The sequence below is a fragment of the Glycine max genome, chromosome 5, assembly GCF_000004515.6.
Source record: "Glycine max cultivar Williams 82 chromosome 5, Glycine_max_v4.0, whole genome shotgun sequence".
NCBI lineage: Eukaryota > Viridiplantae > Streptophyta > Magnoliopsida > Fabales > Fabaceae > Glycine > Glycine max.
Genome location: NC_038241.2, coordinates 8,894,458 through 8,914,808, shown reverse-complemented (window position 1 = coordinate 8,914,808; position 20,351 = coordinate 8,894,458). Strand labels below are relative to the sequence as shown.

Sequence of the window (20,351 nt, the reverse complement as noted above, 5' to 3'; positions counted from 1 at the left end):
ATGTTGCATTGTTAGCATATATTTCAGTTTTCATGGGTCTCATATAGAAGATTTGAAGAACTCCTACCAAGACATGCATACAGATACATGGAGATTTGGTTTGCATGTACTGCAATTATTTGTTTTCCGATTGTGGAATGACATCAAACAAACTGGGTCAAGCTACAATTTGGACTACAACAAGACATTCCTGTTGATCCCATGAATCTTGATCGACTTCACCAAATTGACATGCAAGGCAATCATTATAATGATTGGATGAAATATCATGCGGAGTGGATTAATATCTGGAAAAACAAACGCATTAATGTTTTGACTGGGCAATGGGTTGAAGGAATAGTGACACATACACCAGCGTACATGGAATGGTATAGGAAAAATACTATTTTGTTCTTGTTTGTTGCACAACAACTAAATGATCCACGCACAACAATTACCCATAATGTTGCAAGGATAAGTGTTGAACAAACACAGTTTGCATCCTCAATCAATGTATTGTACTCCTTCACATGTTTATCAAACTTTTGGCCAGACTGGCGAGTCAATCAGCGCAACCAGCCATGAATGGATGGTCAATTTATTTGGTGTCGATTTGAATACACCAAATTCTACAACATCATATTTAGCTTCTTTCCAATAGTTCGATGCACCACATTTGTTTGGAGAACAGGAACAAAGTTCTTCAACTGCAACAACCCACATTGAGTATATTGACATAGAACAACAACATCATCATGACGTGGGAGAACCAGTCATACAGGAAATAAGAAATTTGTGACATAATCGACGTCCACCGCCCTGTGGGACTAGTCATCATCTTGGTCATTGAAATATAAAATGTTGTGATAATGAGATCAAATATGTTTAAGTACCCTTGTAACGGTTTCATCAAGTAAGACCTCAAATTAAGAGTAAAAAATAAAAAAAGAAAGTATGCTTGTCACCCTTAAAACAATGTTTAAGTGGTCATCTTATGAAATTTTTTAATATCAAAGAATTAAAAATATATATATATATATATCGTATACCAGTTCTATGAACAACCACCTCAAAATAGAAGCACAAAATAAAAAAAAACTATGATTTAGACCCTTCAACTATGCTTAAGTGCCCATGTTCTGCATTTTTTAAAAATTATGTCCAACACATTAATGATCTTTGTGACACACTTTTTCCATAGCTTGAACATCAAAGAATCCAAGAAAAAAAATATCATGTACCAGTTCCATGGACAACCACCTCAAAATAGAAGTACAAAATAAAAAAAAACTATGATTTGGACCCTTGCAACTATGCTTAAGTGCTCATGTTCTGCATTTTTTTAAAATTATGTCCAACACATTAATGATATTCGTGACACACTTTTTCCATATTTTGAACGTCAAAGAATCCAAAAAAAATATATCGTGCGCCAATTCCATGAACAACCACCTCAAAATAGGAGCACAAAATCGAAAAAATTATGCTTTAGATCCTTGGAACTATGCTTAAGTGCCCATGTTTTGCATATTTTTAAAATTATGTTCAACACATTAATGATATTCATGACACACTTTTTCCATAGTTTGAAAGTCAAAGAATCCAAAAAAAAAAAAATATTCGTGACACACTCTACAATTTGCACACTCTCTAAAAAACTTAAATGTCTCACCAACAATTGGATTTCAGAGAAGCCTTTAGCAAGAATACAATTCTAACCTTATCAGATTCCAATACACATCAACGGCGCAAAATGCATACAACTATACATAACACAAAACATCCTCAATACAAACGCACAATTTCACACAACATACCTTCATAAACCAAATTCAATCTTATTACTATGTCATTTTTGGGAGAAACAAGCAGCCAAACCTTTGCTAACTCGAGATTAGCCTTCATTTTTTCAAATGGATCAATAACTTATAACCAAACTTGTGTTTATTTTCAAAGTCTCACTCCAACAACAATGCGATTTCCTAATGATTGTTCTTTTGATACACTCAAGAGTAGAATGCACAACACCCTTCAGCTAACCAACGATCAATTAATGGATGAAATCTACTACCGACAACCATTCATGGATGCAAGTCAACAATATTTTTTTCAATCTCTACAATTGAAAAATGATGATGATGTTTACACAATGTTAATGTGCAATGAGCAATACTCGTGTGTTGGCCATATAAAATTATTATGTACCATCCATAGAACACTGGATGATATACTCAACCTGCTTCAGTCCAATATCACTCCTACTCATGATACAACCGGAAGTGGAACATACCACGCCATAGTGGGTTTTTGGGTTACTCCTTCACTAGAATAAATCCAATAAGATTTGATATTCCTTCAGGATGTAGCATGAACAAACTCAAGGATTTAATCAAGCAAGTTGCACCTATGAGGTTCCTCCCTTATGGAATTCAGGAATCACAATTGGTCATACGATTGTTCTTTCGACAACCAAGTCATGCTAAGTATTCAGAAAATTTAATCGAATATGAAATAACAAAATTGAAAAATGACGAAGACGTGCTAAATGTGTTAGTACAATCCAACTACTGGAAACGATTCTGCCCAATAGAAATTTTAGCTATTTTTAGCAAAACCAATAATCCAACTGCAACAAGACATGTCTCTTGCACAACATCTTTTAGACTATCATTAGTTTCGTCATATTTATGTTGCAATTGTATTTTTAGTATGTTTCATTATTCTCGTTTATCATCTCAGTCACAACTGTTTAATTTTATGTGTATTAATTATTTATTCCTTGTGTTTTTCAATTTGTTTCAATACTACTAACTAATTTTCTCATTCTTTAATTAATGTACATAAGAAAACAAAAATTTTAACAACACATAAATTTAACTTAAAATATATATACATGTAACTAAAAAGTTATACTATAATTTTTTCAATTTTTTTGATTTTTCTTTATCTATATATATCTCTTAAAAAATTATAAAAATTATTTTAATAAAAAATTGGAGAAAATAATAATTTAAAAAAAAATTAATTTTTTTAATAAAGCAAATATATTATTAGACAATTTTAATAATTTTTATTATTACAATTTTTAATTTTTATTTATATTATTTCAATAATTTAAATTAAAAAAATTTAATCATATAAATTGAAAAAAGAAAGAGGCCCATACAGAAGTCGGGGGTGGTCAAACCCGACTTCTCAATGAACATAGAAATGTGACGTATATTGGGAAATTTTTACAAACTAGTGTAATTTGAAAAAAGATATAAGAATGAGAAATCTATCTAAAAAATTAAAATTGTCAAAGAGATTGGAGAGGCTGTGTAATAGCATGTTCCAAAAAAATTGTCAAATAAAAACGTAAGAAGGCCCATCAGTAAGGCCCAAGAGCCCAGAGCAATTCTCGTGGCTGCAACAATTAGAAGCGTTTGTCTCCCAAATCTTCGGCTTGTTTCTGCAGCTTCTCTCTCTTACCTTCACTTTCTCCTTATTCTTCATTAGATCCTCAGTTCCCAATCGACCCTCCATTTCGTAAGTCCTTTTTTCCCCTTTCTCTTCATTTTTTCGTTATTAATTTTTAGATGTTTAGCTATCACTGCGTCTCAGATTATTGATCCACTTCTTAATTACGGGTTTTTCAATCTTCATCTCTGTGTACCTATTTGCACGTTTACCAATTTCTCATATATTTTCTGTCTGCTACTTCCCATTTGGGCGCACGAAGCTTCATTTTCTGGATTCTACTGAGGTTCTTTACTTTATGTTGTTGCAGAAAAAAGTTATCTGCCCTATTCAGATTTCATTTGAATGTGTTGCTGATGCGGGTTTTTGAGATGCTGCATTTTCTGTTTATGCCACTGTCTTTCTTTCTTTCCTTTTTTTTTGAGTGTGTAGTAGTTGGTGCTGAAAACGCCTGCAAATACACAATTTATTACATTTTTTGTATTTTGGATGTAATACATGTTTTCTCTCCCAATAAAAGCCTTCCACTTTTAGTTGTTTAAAATCAGCACTAAGAAGTTATGTCCTCAAAACCGTTGAACTTATTGTGTGTTAATTATGCCAGAGGTTTTAAGATTATTCTCTCTGACTTTGTTTGCATACTTGTGCATTTGTCTATTGGTTCCAAGTTCTTGTTGTCAACGTGTTACATCAAGAATTAGACTCTGGCTATTTATAGATTGTGTGAAGCCTTGCTTGGATAGACTTCTCCATAAATGCTATTAGGAGAAGAGAAAAAAAAGGTAAAATGAATTAAGATTCTATAATGAATTAAAATCAACTTATTTACTTCAACTTTTATAGAAGTTCTCTTATCTAACTTCTCCAAAAGTTGATATGCATGAGTTGATTTTGACTTATGGGAGAAACTTAATTCATTTACCTTATTATTTTTTTTCGCCTACAAGTGCTTATGGAGAAGTTTATTCAATCAGGGGCAAAAGTATTTTCTTGATAGATCATCTTACCATAATCTAAATTCTAAAATATAAAACTTACTAGCATTTTTCTTGGCAATTTTCATTTTTGGGTTCATTTTCATGTTTTGTCATTGTAGAAACCGTTGGTAAATTTTTACTTATCTCTATTCACACTTATTTGATGATGCTGTCTTTCTTATTGTTGTGCATATTTGTAGAATGATATCTATGATACTTGGTTGGAGGTATTTATTTACTTTTGTAATCTATTTTATATGAATGATTGTAGTGTGAACTGAGATGGCTGGAGGTGTTATTCGGCAGTTATTTAGGAGGAAACTCCAATCTCATTCTCCTGTAAGCTTTAGCCCCTCTCTTCATGACAAGTTTATATGTTTTGAAATATTTGCTTTTCTGGTCCTTGGTGCATGAAACTTAAAATGGAGACCCTTAGACCAAAAGTTGGGGGTTGAGAAAAAGAAAAATTGTAATACAAATTTGAGGCTTAGGGAACACTAGTTTTTCTGGAAGATTTTAGCTAGATTAATGTGAGAATAATATTGAAAAAGATTATCTATATCATCATATAATTGCTGCTAATTTGTAAAAGATTTATCAATTTCTTTTAAGAGTAATTGAATAGACTGTACCATAGCTTGATTATGCATAGTTGAATACAAAGTTTTCGAACATGCCAATCTTTAGTTGATAACATGCCAATCTTTGGAATATTTACTTTTCTGGTCCTTGCAGCAAGGGACTTAAATGGAGATCGTTAGACTGAAAGTTGATGGTTGGGAAAATAAAAAAGAAATTGTTATATGAATATGAAGCATATGGAGCATTAGTTTTTCTATGTTAGAGCTGATCATTTATCTTTACTTATAATTGTTTATTTGAGCAATACTGTTTGATGTTAGATTAATGTGGTGATTCTGTTAAATTTTTTTTTTTATCTAGATCATCAAATCGTTGCTGCTAATGTGTAAAAGATTTATCAATTTCATTTAAGTCATAGATAGATTGGACTGCACCATATTTATTACATTGAACATGCCAATCTGTAGTTGAACCTAAAATGTTTGTAGTTGACAAACTTGCAGATCTTTCTAAGTCTTAAATGAGCATTTGAAGATGGACAAAGATAAATTTTAAAAAGAGAAAAAAAACTCTTGCAATGTGCTAGCTGATGATATGCAGCACCAATAATGATTAAGCCAACCATTAGGTGGGTTTGGTTGGCTGCATGGGTCGTTAGGTTCTATCAAAACCTAATTTAATGTTAATTCATTTGTAGTAAAGTGAGGTGGAGCCCTAACGCAACAGGAAAGTTGCCCTTTGTGACCAGTTGGTCACTGGCTTGAATCTGGAAATTGCCTCTTTGCATATGCAAGAGGAAGGCTATGTACAGTGATCCTTCCCCATACTTTCGCAAAGTGAGGAGCCTTTTGGTACTAGGGTATGCTAGTTTTTTTCATTTGTAGTAAAGTTTTTTTTATTTAAAATAATCTGACTATGATCCATTTGATCTGTTTTTCTAAAAAAGCCTCTATTGGTCTTCTCTTGTGACCAAACCACCTTATGTGAGTTTTTGTCACCTCTCAATAAGTGTTACATGATCTTTTAATTAGTTATATTTGTTCAAATCCTATATTTTCTTGTATCTTCCATCATCTTCCTGAGCATTCTCATATTCACTAACAAGGTTTTCTAACTCGAGAGTTTACATAATCCCACAGAGCATTTGTAATGTGACTCATAAATGGTAAGTGTTTACCTCATAAAAATAAGGTAAAACAGTTATCCATAATGTTTATCAAAACTCCATCAACTATAGTTGTATTATGTTTTGCAACATAGAATACTTCCTAGAAGGAAATAATGGTGCTCATCCAAAAAATATTGCTTGTCAAAGCACAATACCTTAGTCCATATCCTCTCACCTCCAATATCTTACTCAGTTTATGTATGTAGTATGTACTCCTTTTAAGTTTTAATAACAAGTGAAAAGAACAGAGGAACAGCCCTGCAGCTGATTAAAATAACAGAACACAAACAGAACTCGAGTTTGAACAGAACTTAACTTTGATTTCTCTCCGTCATGTCGTGCAAAACCAAAATCCTCTATTTTACAAATGTTGTCACTCCTTCATGATGAATGTTGGGTTTACAGACATCGTTGCAGCATGATGGACAGTGGGTTTATGTCTTGATATGCTGGTTTCATAATTCTGGACTTAACGGAAACAAAACTCTATGCAGTGTCTGAGCTTTGAATGATTTGCAGAAAACAGATGAGGATGAGAGCCTTTTGATCAATTTGTGTGATTGAGCTCTCAAATTATGTTTTACATTATTTTTAGCTACAATAGTGCATGTAATGTGTAATGAATGAGCACTCAAATCAGCGTTGTTTTGGGTCAATTGGGGCCATAGATAACTTTTTTTTTACTTGAATCGCTGTCTCACTTCTCAACTTGCAAGTTTATGTAAATTTACATTAATCTATATTTCCTTTTGTCCTCAAAAAACGAATTTGTGAAAATCCTTTTGTTTCCTTTTGAATCTCCAATGAAATCAAGCAATAGATATATAGCCTCCCTTTTCTTTTCTTTGAAGACTGATATATAGCCTCCTTGATTGATCTCTTTGGCATAAAAATAAAATTGGTCCTCTAGTATACTCTCTTGGCCTAGTTTACTCATTCTCTACCAAGGGAGGGTGAGCCTTGGGCAGTGTAAAGTTGTGCCTTGATAACCAGTTGGTCATGGGTTCAAAAGTAAAAACAGTCTCTTTGCATATGAAAGGGTAAGACTGAGTACAATGATCCTCACCCATACCTTCTCATAGTGAGGAGCCTTTTGGTGTCAAGTACATTGTTTTTTTTTTTAATATTCAAAACATCTCAGTTGCGATGGTCACCACCACAACCACGTCACCCTTGATTCTCAGTTTTTATACATTCTTTACCAAAGTCTTACAGTGTGGCTTGTGAGCTCAATCCTTGTGTAGTTTGCACAATTTTTTGTACATCCCCTTTTATTCTTATAAATAGGTATCAAATTGTTCCTGTTCTGCTCATCTAGTGGTTTCTTGATCTCTGTCTCATTGAACAAGTTACTAAGCTATGTTATACCCTTCCCCCTTAAAAATTCAAGTTTGAATAAGAATATTATCTGGTTCAATTGTTTTACCATTGTTTATCTTTCTCTAGCCTGTTCTTTTCTTGAAATTCTTGAATTCTGTGTAAAATGTATAATTATGACTATGTTCTTTAGTGAATAGTGATTAACTCTCAATATTTGTTATTGTCGCATCCCCTTCATTGAGTAGCTTGTAGAAATAAGTCATCCATTTTTTCATGATATCTTGCATAATTACCAAAGCTTTTTACACCTTCTCTTCTTTTTTAATGAGTTTCACTTGACCTACTTTTGCCTTTGCTGTGCTTCTTATCCTTCCAAACCTTACATAGCTGATCACCTGACCCCAGGTCCTTGCAAAAGAGAATTATTTTGTTATGCTGATAGCGTCAAACATATAACTTCATCGAATTTTTTATGTCATGGGTCAAGAATGAGATTGTGCTAAAACTGATGTTTCTGAAATTTAGACTGGTTTTTTTCTACTTTTACATATCTCCCTAGCATTAGTGTTGCATTGCATGTCTTTACCATGTCACCAGTTTATATCCTGGTGTAGCTTTTTTACCAGCATATCATACTTTTGCAATTTCATTTTGCTTACTATTTTATACCTTAATCTTTAAAGGCTCTTGAATTTAAATTGTTTTCTACTCACTGTTAAACAACTACTGAATTCAAAATTATATTATGAGTTTATACTTCATCCGTATGTTAATGCAAAACTTTTTACACTACTGGTAAACAAGAAAAGTGCATTTATTGTAGCAATTGAGATTTTTCATTTACAGGAAAATCTTTTAACTGTTAGGTGGCATCATATGACATTGGCACTATCAGTCAATCAAAATTAAATCCCAATTGCATGCAATATGACATTCAATTATGCTGGTTCTCATCAATTATATTTTATGATGCTACCTCCTTTCCTATTTATAAGACCCGACTTTTTAAACTTGCTTGTTCCTTTAAATAAGACCCAATCCATATTGTCTCATGCATTAATTATTTTTAGACTGAAAATACCCCTAATTAAATAATAGAGATGTTATATTAACATGCATTTAGAAGAGAGAGCAGCATTAATGACAATGGTGTTTTTGGAAAAGTATATAAATTTAGGACAAATTTATTGCTATCACCTAAACTAATTACTTTTCTTAATCTTGATGAATTAGGTAATTGGGTCTTATAAATAGGAACAAAGGTAGTGTAAAGAATACTTATCTTAGAAGTACTTTGGATGGACTTGTCCATGTCTTAGGTTTAATTCCTCCCTCTTAATAGGACTGCTGAGGACTTGGGTCCAAATAAGTAATAATCAATTTGTATGCACGGTTATACAAATATTGGTTATCAATTTAAATCTCTCGATCTTTTGTTATGTTGCTTAAATTTCAATTCATTTGAGTTTCTCTCTCTCTCTCTCTCTCTCACACACACACACACACACACACAATGTACATGATGTTTTCGACTTCATAACATTGTGCCTTCCATGGTACAATTGTGTTGTTTACTAATAGCTACTTTATACTTATAGCAGAATTCTTCTTTTAAGTCATTCATTATCACAAAGAAAGATGGTGCTGACTCTATTGGCAACAACTCCTTAAGAGTGCTTGCATTAGTTGGAGCTGGTGTCTCAGGGTTTCTAGGTTTTGCAACAACAGCATTTGCTGATGAAGCTGAGCATGGCCTGGCATGTCCTAGCTATCCATGGCCTCATAAGGGCATCCTTAGTTCATATGATCATGCTTCGTGAGTTTGACCTGAAATTTCTCTACATTTTCCTTTCTATTTTTCTTGCTCAACAATATGATTTGCGAAGTTAGCAACTATGTTCAGTCAAACTAGTCCCTGTTGAATTTTAAAGGTGAATTATGATGGGTCTTAATGCACAAAAATAGTGATAAAATGGATATAACAGTGTAATATGAGTAATGAAACAGCAATGGTATTGCTGTGAGATCCACAATTACAGGAAGATAAAAGAAAAATAACAAACTGGTAATAGCAACCAATTCCTAAGCACGCAGTGCTCCCAAATCACCTAGAGGCGACCCCACCAAATCCTAACTGAATTCCTTCCTGATTATTCCCTTCCAGCAATAGCTATCTATAGCCACTCTCATGCGTTCACAGCCACGTCATCATCTTTCATTCCTTTTGTCTTTTTCCTAGTATAAACTCTCCACACCCTTGGCCTAGGCCCCACTTCACTAATCACATTTCTATCAACTCCCACCTCCTTAGACAATGCCTTGTCCTCAAGGCAAAATTCTGCAAACTGACAATGCAAGACTTCATTATCCTCCCATGTCACATCCTCTAAAGCTTTATTTTTCCATTGTATCAAGGTCTGCTGAACCTCATTACCCCCCTGTATTATGACTCTTGAACCCAACACCTTGTCTGGGTACGCATTAGTCTCCTCAGTCACTTCCAAATCTTTAGGTAACTCTCCCTGTACCTGATAGTTCCCAACAGCTCGCTTAAGTAATGACACATGAAAAACTGGATGAATTCTAGATGCTGATGGAAGTTTCAACCTGTAAGCTACTTCGCCAATCTTATCCGCCACCTGGAAAGGTCCATAGAATCTTGCAGCGAGTTTCTGATGAATTCTTTTTACCACTGATTGTTGTCTATGGGATCTAAGTTTCAGAAAGACCCATTCTCCAACTTCAAAACACAAGTCCCTCCTCTTCTTGTTAGCATACCTTGTCATTTGTTCCTGAGCTTTGAGCAAGTGGAGTTTGAGTTGATTCAAAGCCTCATCTCTTTCACTCAACTCCAATGCCACAGCAGCAACCTTAGTCTCATTAGACAAAAATCTCAACAATGCAGGAGGTTGCCTCCCATATACCACCTCGAACGGAGTCTTCCCAATAGACACATGAAAGGTAGTGTTGTACCAAAACTCAGCCCAAGGGACCCACAATGACCAAGTCTTTGGATGATCAGAAGCAAAGCACCATAGATAACTTTCCAGACACCTGTTAACCACCTCCGTTTGACCATCTGTTTCCGGATGATATGCTGAACTCATTTTCAGCTTAGTACCTTGTAACTTGAACAGCTCCATCCAGAAATGACTCACAAATAAAGGATCACTGATTATAGAACTTGGAATTCCATGAAGTCTCACCACTTCTTTAACAAAGAGCTCAGCAATTGACTTAGCAGTATATGGATGTTTGAGTAAAACAAAATGACTATACTTAGATAGTCTATCCACAACCACTAACACAGCCGCATAACCCTTAGCCTTAGGCAACCCAGTGATAATGTCTAAGGACAAGTCCTCCCACACACCATTAGGAATAGGTAGAGGCTGTAACAAACCACCAGGAGTAGTAACACTATATTTTTGTCTCTGACAAACATCACAAGATCTAACATAATCCCTTACACTCCTCTGCATCCCCACCCAATATAAGGAATCTGCCAGTCTTCGGTATGTTCTCAGAAAACCTGAGTGCCCTCCAGCAGGAGTACTATGAAATTCTTCCAATAGCCAAGGAATAGAGGGTGATTCGGGGGAAATCACCAGCCTGCCATGATAAAGTAAAACTCCATGTTTCACCTGAAACTCAGGTCTAACATCAGGAGACTCCTGCACTTCTTTCAGTAACTTTTGAATGTACGGGTCATTAGTTATTTCATCCAAAAGTTTCTGTCTATCAGCCCACAAGGGAAAAGAAATAATAGAATTCATTTCTACCTCACCATGACATCTGGACAGAGCATTAGCGGCTCTATTCTCTAAGCCAGGTTTGTACTTAACTTCAAATTGATAGCCTAGCAGTTTGGCCAATCAACACCTGATCTGGAGATGAAACTCTCTGTTGTAAAAAATGCTTCAAGCTTTGATGATCTGTGTGCACAATAAATTCTCTGCCCAATAAATAATGTCTTCAGTGCTGAATACAAAGCACAAGGGCCATCAATTCCTTCTCATAGACAGATTTTGCCAGATTCCCATCAGATAAAGCTTTACTGAAGAAAGCAATAGGTCGTCTCTGCTGCATTAAAACAACACCTATACCTCTGCCAGCCGCATCACACTCAACTTCAAAAGGTAAATAAAAATTTGGAAGAATTAGCACAGGGGGAGAAGTCATGATCCTCTTCATCTCCTCAAAGGCCTTGACAGCTTCTATTCCCCAAGAAAAATTGTCTTAGTCAATTCGGTGAGAGGTTTTGCTATTTTACCATAATCCTGGATAAACTTTCTATAATACCCTGTGAGACCCAAAAAACCACGTACCCCCTTCACATTCTTTGGTGTGGGCCATGCAAGAATACACTTCACCTTTTCAGGGTCCACTGCCACACCTTCTCCAGAAATGATATGGTCAAGATAATCAATTTGAGCACAACCAAACCTACACTTTGCTTGATTTGCCACAAAACAATGCTCAACTAAAACAGACAAAACCATCCTCAAATGCATTTGGTGTTCCTCGATATCTTTATTGTAAATCAGAATATCATCAAAGAATACCGAGACAAACTTTCTCAAATAAGGCCGAAAAATGTCATTCATGGTGGCTTGGAAGGTAGTTGGGGCATTCATTAGTCCAAAAGGCATTACTAAATATTCATAGTGGCTGTTATGTGTTCTAAACGCCGTTTTAGGGATGTCATCCTCATGCACTCTAATTTGATGATATCCTGATTTTAGATCAATTTTAGAGAACATAGTAGCTCCATATAATTCATCTAACAACTCATCAAGTATAGGGATTGGGTACTTATCTGGTATTGTAGCTTTATTTAAGGCCTTGTAGTCTACACACATTCTCCGGCTCTTGTCTTTCTTTTTGACTAATAACACAGGACTTGAAAATGAACTCATACTCGGCCGAATGACTCCAGCTTTCAACAGTTCTGACACTTGCTTTTCAATTTCTTCTTTTTGGTAATGAGGGTACCTGTAGGGTCTGACATTAATGGCACCATGATCAGGATAAAAGCTTAATCCGATGCACCTGACTCCTCTCAGGAGGTAGCTGAATGTTGTTTCCAAACACTTCCTGGAATTCTTCTAGTATAGGTTTTAAGCCTTTGGGAACCACTGACTTGGTTGCTTCCATTGACTGTAGATGAACCCACCACCAACCCAGCTCAGTTCTGCTATGAGTATCCTCAAGATAGGAGTTCAAATAACATTGTCTGACCACCTTACTGCCTTGACCTTGCAATTTCACCAACTCATTTTCATAAGAAAATTGCATAGTCATGGCCTTCCAATCCATAATCACCTTCCCAAGAGTGCTTAACCAGGCAACTCCTAACTCCATATCCATTCCCCCTAGCTCCAACACCAACGCATCCACAATCACTTCAATCCCCCCCCATCTTCATATTGACCCCTTTACACACTCCATTTGTTATCACCTTATGACCATCACCAAGCTTGATACTCTTAGCTGCTGTAGGTGTGATGACAAGACCCAAAGCAGTAGTCACTTTGGGAGAAATGAAATTGTGGCTCGCACCACTATCAATCAACACCAATAAATCCACATTCTGTATCTTCCCTTCAACCTTCATGGTGTGAGACTCGCCCATGCTTCCCAATACCCCCATCAGTTTACATTCCACCTCCACTTTTTCTTCACTTTCCACCGTCACATCCTCCATACTTACAATTTCCCCTTCCTTTGTCATGGTTTCACCTTCTCCTAGGATTAGAACCCTAAGAGCTCATTCTGGACATTTATGCAATGTAGGGTGGTATTTTCCCCCACATTTGAAACAAAGACCCTTTGCTCTCCTCTCTTCGAATTCATCATTGTGGATACTTCGTATTCCCTTCCACCTCTCCATCGTGCCAGAACGCGGACCCCCATCGTTTTTGCGAGCTGAGGAAACCAAAGACGAAGTTGAATTTGTGTTGGATCCACTTGGACCCGTTTTCTGACTCGGGTTTGACCCACCCGACTGAAACGAACGAGTTGCATCCCTGGGTTGAGATCCCCCTTTCCTCATTAATAACCTGGCCCAATCCTTCTGGCCCACACGCTCGTACCCCCCTTTTTTCACCTCACGACGCTCACCATCGTCATCTTCCTCCAATTCCTCTTCAACATCTTTCGCAATTCTCATCATCTCCATCCTATTTCGAGGATTCAGAGTACGCACCCTCCTCCGAATTTGAGGTTTCAATCCACTCATAAAATATCCCAGGTATTGTTCTTCAGGAAGCCTTCCAACTTGTGATGACAACAGCTCAAAAGCTTCGACGAATTCCTCCACACTTCCTTTCTGCCTCAACGTCGAAAGTTCCTCGAACGAATTCTCCAGACGACGTCCTCCATAACGTGCAATTAACGCTCGCTTCAGCTTCTCCCATGACAACTCATCTTCAGTCTCCATCAACAGGTTGAACCGGTGAATAGTTGAACCTTCCATGCTCAGGAGAGCCAACTTCACACGCATATCATCCGATGTATTCTGAACATCGAAATAAATTTCGGCCCGTGTAATCCAAGCCACAGGATCATCACCATCAAACAGAGGCAACTTCACCTTCTTCCCGACGAGGCGAGATTCACTCTGTGCAGAGTCACCAGCAGAGGCTTCCTCCTCTTGAGTCTCCCTTCTCTTTCCGATCTGTTTGCTTAATTCTACGAGAATCAAGCTTTGTTGCTGCACTTGGAGAGCGAGCTCTTGCAGCGTTGTTGTCACATTCCCCATTTGTGTCTCCAAAGCGTCAACTCGGTCACTCATCTTAGGCTTCCTTGACATCTACAATCTTCTTCATTGTGTGAGATTGATCCGGCAGGTCGGACCAATTGATGGGTCTTAATGCACAAAAATAGTGATAAAATGGATATAACAGTGTAATATGAGTAATGAAACTGCAATGGTATTGCTGTGAGATCCACAATTACAGGAAGATAAAAGAAAAATAACAAACTGGTAATAGCAACCAATTCCTAAGCACGCAGTGCTCCCAAATCACCCAGAGGCGACCCCACCAAATCCTAAATGAATTCCTTCCTGATTATTCCCTTCCAACAATAGCTATCTATAGCCACTCTCATGCGTTCACAGCCACGTCATCATCTTTCATTCCTTGTCTTTTTCCTAGTATAAACTCTCCACACCCTTGGCCTAGGCCCCACTTCACTAATCACATTTCTATCAAATTACAAGTAGTTATTAATTAGGTACATGCTTATTTTCCTTTGCTTTTGTCATATTGTCCTTGTTTTCATTTTTCTGACCCTTGAATCAGTCATTCAATCTTCCCTTCGCTTTGTCATTTCATGTGATCTCACATGCTTTAAAATAAATCTTGTACGGGTATGTTTAGTAATATTTATCATAAATTATTTCATCTAAAAAATATCATACAATGATTTTTAGAATGTACTTTTCTAAAAGAAATAGTTGCAATTCCAAATTCTGTAATAAAGTATCCCTCCCTTTTTCTTTTAGGGCATTTTTCTGGGCCAGGATTCATAATATTGTGAATCTTCATTCTGCTCTATGCCACCCTCATATTTCAAATTAATTGTTTTTTTTTACATGAATGCTATATAACTATTTATACTAATTGAGGTCTTACAGTTAACCAATTTTGAATAAGCAGGATTCGTCGTGGTCATCAAGTTTATCAAGAAGTCTGTGCTTCTTGTCATTCTATGTCTTTGATATCATACCGTGATTTGGTTGGTGTTGCTTATACAGAAGAAGAGGTAAAGGCTATGGCAGCTGAGATTGAGGTGGTTGATGGCCCTAATGATGAGGGTGAGATGTTTACACGCCCTGGTAAACTCAGTGATCGCTTTCCCCAGCCATATGCAAATGAAGCAGCAGCTAGGTTTGCTAATGGAGGAGCCTATCCTCCAGATCTAAGTCTTGTTACCAAAGTAATGAGTGTAGTCTGCTAGTAACGTCTTTAGATTTTCTTTTGCTTTTATATCATAAATAATTTTACCCTTAATGTTTCAGGCTCGTCACAATGGTCAGAACTATGTGTTTGCACTTCTAACTGGTTATCGTGACCCTCCTGCTGGTGTTTCGGTAAATTGTTGTCTATTAACATTTTTAATTATTATGCTTATTGCTGTAACTTTTGCACATTCTACCAAAGTTGTCTTATATGTCAATTGCTAGACTACGTGATGGGTGGTGGTTCAGAACCAAAACTAGCCATGTTGTAAAATCTGTTGTGTGGCTTTGAAATTTGTACAAGCACAGTCAATAACTGTCAAATAATAATATCTCAAACATGGTGGGTTGGGGATTGTTAAGAGCCTTAAATAATGCATGAATTTTTTGCACATAATTTTCTTACTAAATATGAGGTAAGGTCATTCCTAGGTGAAACAGAGTTCCTCAATGTTTTAACATCATTGTTGCTTTGTACCTATATGTGACTCCAGTTGTCAGTCAAGCTTCTATATAGATATTAACAAAGGGTGATGAACTTAATTATACTTTCTCAACTTTCTAGTTCTCAACAAATCTAAATATATTGCACTTAAAGTGAAAATTTTGATTATGGTTCTCTAAATAATAATGTAGATTAGAGAAGGACTGCACTATAATCCTTATTTTCCTGGCGGGGCTATTGCTATGCCTAAAATGCTTAATGATGGTGCTGTTGAATATGAAGATGGTACCCCTGCTACAGAATCTCAGGTACTTTTGTTTGTTGAGGAATGGTTTCAGTAAATCTCATCACATGGATTATCTATGAACTTTGGAAGAATTATACGAAATAATTTTTTGGTTATATTTTGCTACAGATGGGTAAAGACATTGTATCATTCCTGACTTGGGCTGCGGAACCTGAGATGGAAGAGAGAAAACTGGTTTGTTTCCTTTATTATCCTTTTTCCACCAGATCAATAAAGAAAATACTTTATTTTCTAAGGACATTGCTGCCATATGCAGATGGGATTCAAATGGATATTTGTTCTATCACTGGCATTACTTCAAGCTGCCTATTACCGTCGGCTTAGGTGGTCCGTTCTAAAGTCTCGCAAGCTGGTTCTTGATGTTGTCAACTAGCTGCCTTCCAGTTTCATTTCATTTTTTACATCAGGAAAGATTATTGTTGACAATAATTTTGTCAGATGCTAAAGTTGTCTCTTCATGTCAAATTCATTGAAGGAGTAACTGAAGCTTGTTCTATTTTTGTTTGAGATAGAAATAAAGCTGCTCCGTGTATGTGAGATATAATTATTTTCACTTTTTCTTCCTTCTCAGACCTACGTATTGTTACATTCTCCAGGACCCCTGTACTCTTATTTTTTTTCCCCCTCAATCTGGATTATTCGGTAATTGACCTGTGATTTGGGTTTATTTTGGTTACCTTATTATAAGAAAGAGACTAGGCCAAAAGGGTCTTTTTGGAAATTGGAAACAAGGTTCATTTTACATCATTGCTATGTTATGATACTCGTGGCTCAATATTTAAGGATACCTTTACATAAGGTGGTTTATATTTATGGTTATAGTCGTTCACTCGTTTTCTGATTTACAACGAATGCTCGTAGATACTAACTTTAATGAACCATGGCGTATGAAACAAGAATGCAAGAAATTCAAAGGTATATTATGAAACAGAAGAATGTTCGGAGTCTTGTGATTACATATTATCTTGACAATTGTGTACATCACATTTTATAGATGATTTAGACATTTAGAAATATATAGGACTTAAATATCTTTTTGTTCTTGGAAGTTAACATCTTATTTATTTTTGGTTTCTGTAAATTTATTTTTTTAATTTTAATCCTTGTAAGATATTTTTCTTTAGTTCGATATGTTTGTGTTTTTTCAATGTTGGATCTAGTATACGTAAATTTATAGAAACTATAAATAAAAAGATTAGAATCTTATAGGGATTAAAATTAAAAGAAAATACAAATTTACAAAGACTAAAATTAAAAAAAAAATAAAGTTACAAGGAATTTAAAATGAAAAGTTTTAATTTACAGGAACCGCAAATATATATAAGCCAATATATAATCTAATAGTACCAGGGCAGTTTGCATGGACCACCTGAGTGTCAATGCTTTAGCTATGTGTTTCATAACAGTTAAGGACTAAAAAGAGATATGCAACTGCAAAAACTGCTCCATCTTGGTCTCTATAAATCACACCAAAATCGGATCCCACATTAAAACAGTTTTAACTTTTAAAATTAATTTTAATTAGGGCAAGCAACATCCCAATTTTTGGGTCTATGGGTTTATGTTGTATGTGTGCATGTTTATACGTATTGATTGTTTTATTTGTTTATATTGCTGCTTGACTAATTATATTGTTTGTTAATAATAATAAATGTCTTAGATAAATATTAGATAATTATAGTTGTTATTCATGATTTTTGGTTTGTGAAATAAAGAGTATTAGTGATGCATATAATAAGTGATCCTATAATCACTAATTGCTTGGGAGATGTGTCACACACATTACTTCAATTAGAACTGTGTGATCATCAACGTTTGGTTAACTAATTAGTTAACATATTTAAGACTTTTTGAACCACTATTATAGGAGATGTATAATAAGTTTATCCTATAATAATTAATTTATCAGAACTAAAAACATCTTTTTGAATCAAATTAAAATTATTTCTTGCTCCCCACTAATAAATATGTTTGCATCCGTCACTGGATGCTGAGGTTGCTGTGGAATTTAGTATTGGACCAAGTGAACTTGCAGATGATGAGTGAAAGCATGGTTGAGTAATTGTAGTTGGCCAGTGATGTGTCATCATTTTCTTCTATTTCTTAAACCCTTTTTTGCACCATTTTAATTACTGATTAGTCTTAATTGTCAAATTAATTAGACAGTTCTATTATTTGGGCTCATTTAGCTAATTTGATGTTTTTAATCTAATTTCAGAAATTAATGAAACATTGGGCTTAATCTGGATTTTGGTTGTGGACTTGAAGAGGGCAAATAAAGCAGTGCTTACCTTAGTTAATTTCTAATTAGGAGATTGTAATTTTATTTTATGTGGTTCAATGTTTATTTTGTTTTGGGCCAGAATATTGTAATAGGGCCCAGTGACTTTGAGTGACTCTTTTTAAATAGCAGTCTTGAGATTTGTGGAAGGCTATTCTGTTAGACTATTATTCAGAGCATAGGGTTTATGGTTTCTACGTTTTTTTGGTTCTAATGCTACTATTCACGTAATGCAATTTTCCATTTTCTGCTTCTAATTACAATTTTGTTCTTGTTTCTTCTTATACCTTCATTTACGTTTCTACTTCATTTACGTTTCTGCTTCGTTTATGTTTCTGCTTTTAGTTTCATTTACGCTTTCTGTTTGAATCTATGAAAGGCTAAATATTCTGGTGTTGTTTCCTTTTGAGGACGAAGCTCAACTCTCTTTGAGGTTTCGTTTATAATGTGGTTTCCTGGCAGTTTTCCCTTCACCAGTTAACCCAAATTTGTTAACATTAATCTGTGCACGCTTCGTGTTCGATTAATTGTCTCTGAGCCTAACTTGCGTTCATGCTTAATGGACGAAGGGCTGACTGGTGTATGTGTTTCCTAATCATGTATTGACAACCCTAAGTTGATTTTCGCTTAGTAAATTGAAATAGGGTTGGATTAAGTGGTTAACTGTTAGGAACGAATTCGCCATAACCCAGGACAAGAGAATGACTTCTGAATCAGAGGAAACAACCCGTTTTTAATATTATTAGTTTCGTATTCCAGTTTACTTGTTATGTTCTTTAAATCACAAAACAAACAAACCCCCCCCCCCCAATCGTTACTGTTACTGCAAGTATATTATGAACATTTGGTTTATCATTGCTCGTTGGGAAACGACCTAGGATCACTTCCTAGTTACTGCATTTTCATGTTTATTTGATTCGGGTACGACCTCGATCAGTCAGATACTTGTTGTGTAATCTCTTGCTTTTGTTGTTCAGATTGAACTTCAATTGATGAATCAATCATAGCTTAGACTTGTTCAACTGTTAAGGCAGGAGCAGTAGGTTGAGAGGGTCATCAAATTGAGCCCAAAAAATAAATTAAATAACCAAAATAGTAATTAAACTAAAAAAATTAAAAGAATAAACTAGTAAATTTAGTATCAATTTATTCTCTTTTTTTATTATTTTATTTTTTACATTCTTTTTTGTTAAAAAAAGATATCATACAGGTGCAATAAATTTTTTAAGGGGACAAAAAAATATTTATTATACATATACAAATAAAAAAAGAGAATAATGATATATGAATTACCTTTTATTTTAAATATCCCATTAACACCTCTCATTTTTTTATAACATTATAAACCTTATCATACCTATATTTCTCTCTTTTTTCTTTTTCTCTCTAGCTGTTAGATAGCATTTAGAGTAGTTATGAAACTTTTCCTAGACAAAAAAGTTAATGATTTCTTGTGGGGGCAATTGCCCCACACTCTCACATGTGCATTTGTTAGTGTCAGCATCCACCATCACAACCAGAAGATCAATCTCAACCACCTCAATAGCCACCCAAACAGGAACTATGATGTGCCCCTCAAAATCTTTATGGATTTGATGATAACCAATAAATTAAAATTGGATAGACTAATGGACTTCATTAAGCTTTAATAGGAATACTATTGTTCAAGACAATTTGTTATTGAAATCATTTACCCAATTATTACTCTGATCATATTTATCTGGCGTCCAATACACCTCTTACCTTGTTTTCATAAAAAACTTGATTTCATTAAGTTTTCTATCGTGCAATGCTTAGTACACATGTGCACTCCACGAGGATGATTCGTGCTCAAAAAGCTATGTACCTTTGTTCCCTCGTATTTTTG

At 35.2% G+C, this 20,351-nt stretch overlaps 1 protein-coding gene across 4 annotated transcripts; it reads left to right on the top strand.

The window, feature by feature from the left end:
• Positions 1 to 3,363: 3,363 nt before the first annotated feature.
• On the top strand, positions 3,364 to 16,801 carry LOC100796742 (cytochrome c1-2, heme protein, mitochondrial). Of its 4 annotated transcripts, none has more exons than XM_006579632.3 (8): positions 3,364 to 3,507; positions 4,687 to 4,754; positions 9,084 to 9,301; positions 15,150 to 15,429; positions 15,512 to 15,583; positions 16,088 to 16,204; positions 16,312 to 16,377; positions 16,460 to 16,801. In XM_006579632.3, the coding sequence occupies exons 2-8, from the start codon at positions 4,698 to 4,700 to the stop codon at positions 16,574 to 16,576; spliced, it is 927 nt and encodes a 308-aa protein (XP_006579695.1). In that variant the 5' UTR covers positions 3,364 to 3,507; positions 4,687 to 4,697; the 3' UTR covers positions 16,577 to 16,801. The 4 variants fall into 4 exon arrangements, with proteins under 4 accessions (XP_006579695.1, XP_003524488.1, XP_040871758.1 ...); XM_003524440.4 differs by having other exon boundaries at positions 3,365 to 3,507; positions 9,087 to 9,301; XM_041015824.1 differs by lacking the exon at positions 3,364 to 3,507 and adding an exon at positions 3,517 to 3,724 and having other exon boundaries at positions 9,087 to 9,301.
• Positions 16,802 to 20,351: the final 3,550 nt, after the last annotated feature.

Bases quoted from the DNA above. Each gene is read 5' to 3' on its own strand.
- LOC100796742 (XM_006579632.3), top strand. From the start codon at position 4,698: ATGGCTGGAGGTGTTATTCGGCAGTTATTTAGGAGGAAACTCCAATCT. The intron at 9,302-15,149 runs GTGAGTTTGACC...TTGAATAAGCAG, and splicing joins AGTTCATATGATCATGCTTC to GATTCGTCGTGGTCATCAAG. The intron at 15,584-16,087 runs GTAAATTGTTGT...ATAATAATGTAG, and splicing joins ACCCTCCTGCTGGTGTTTCG to ATTAGAGAAGGACTGCACTA.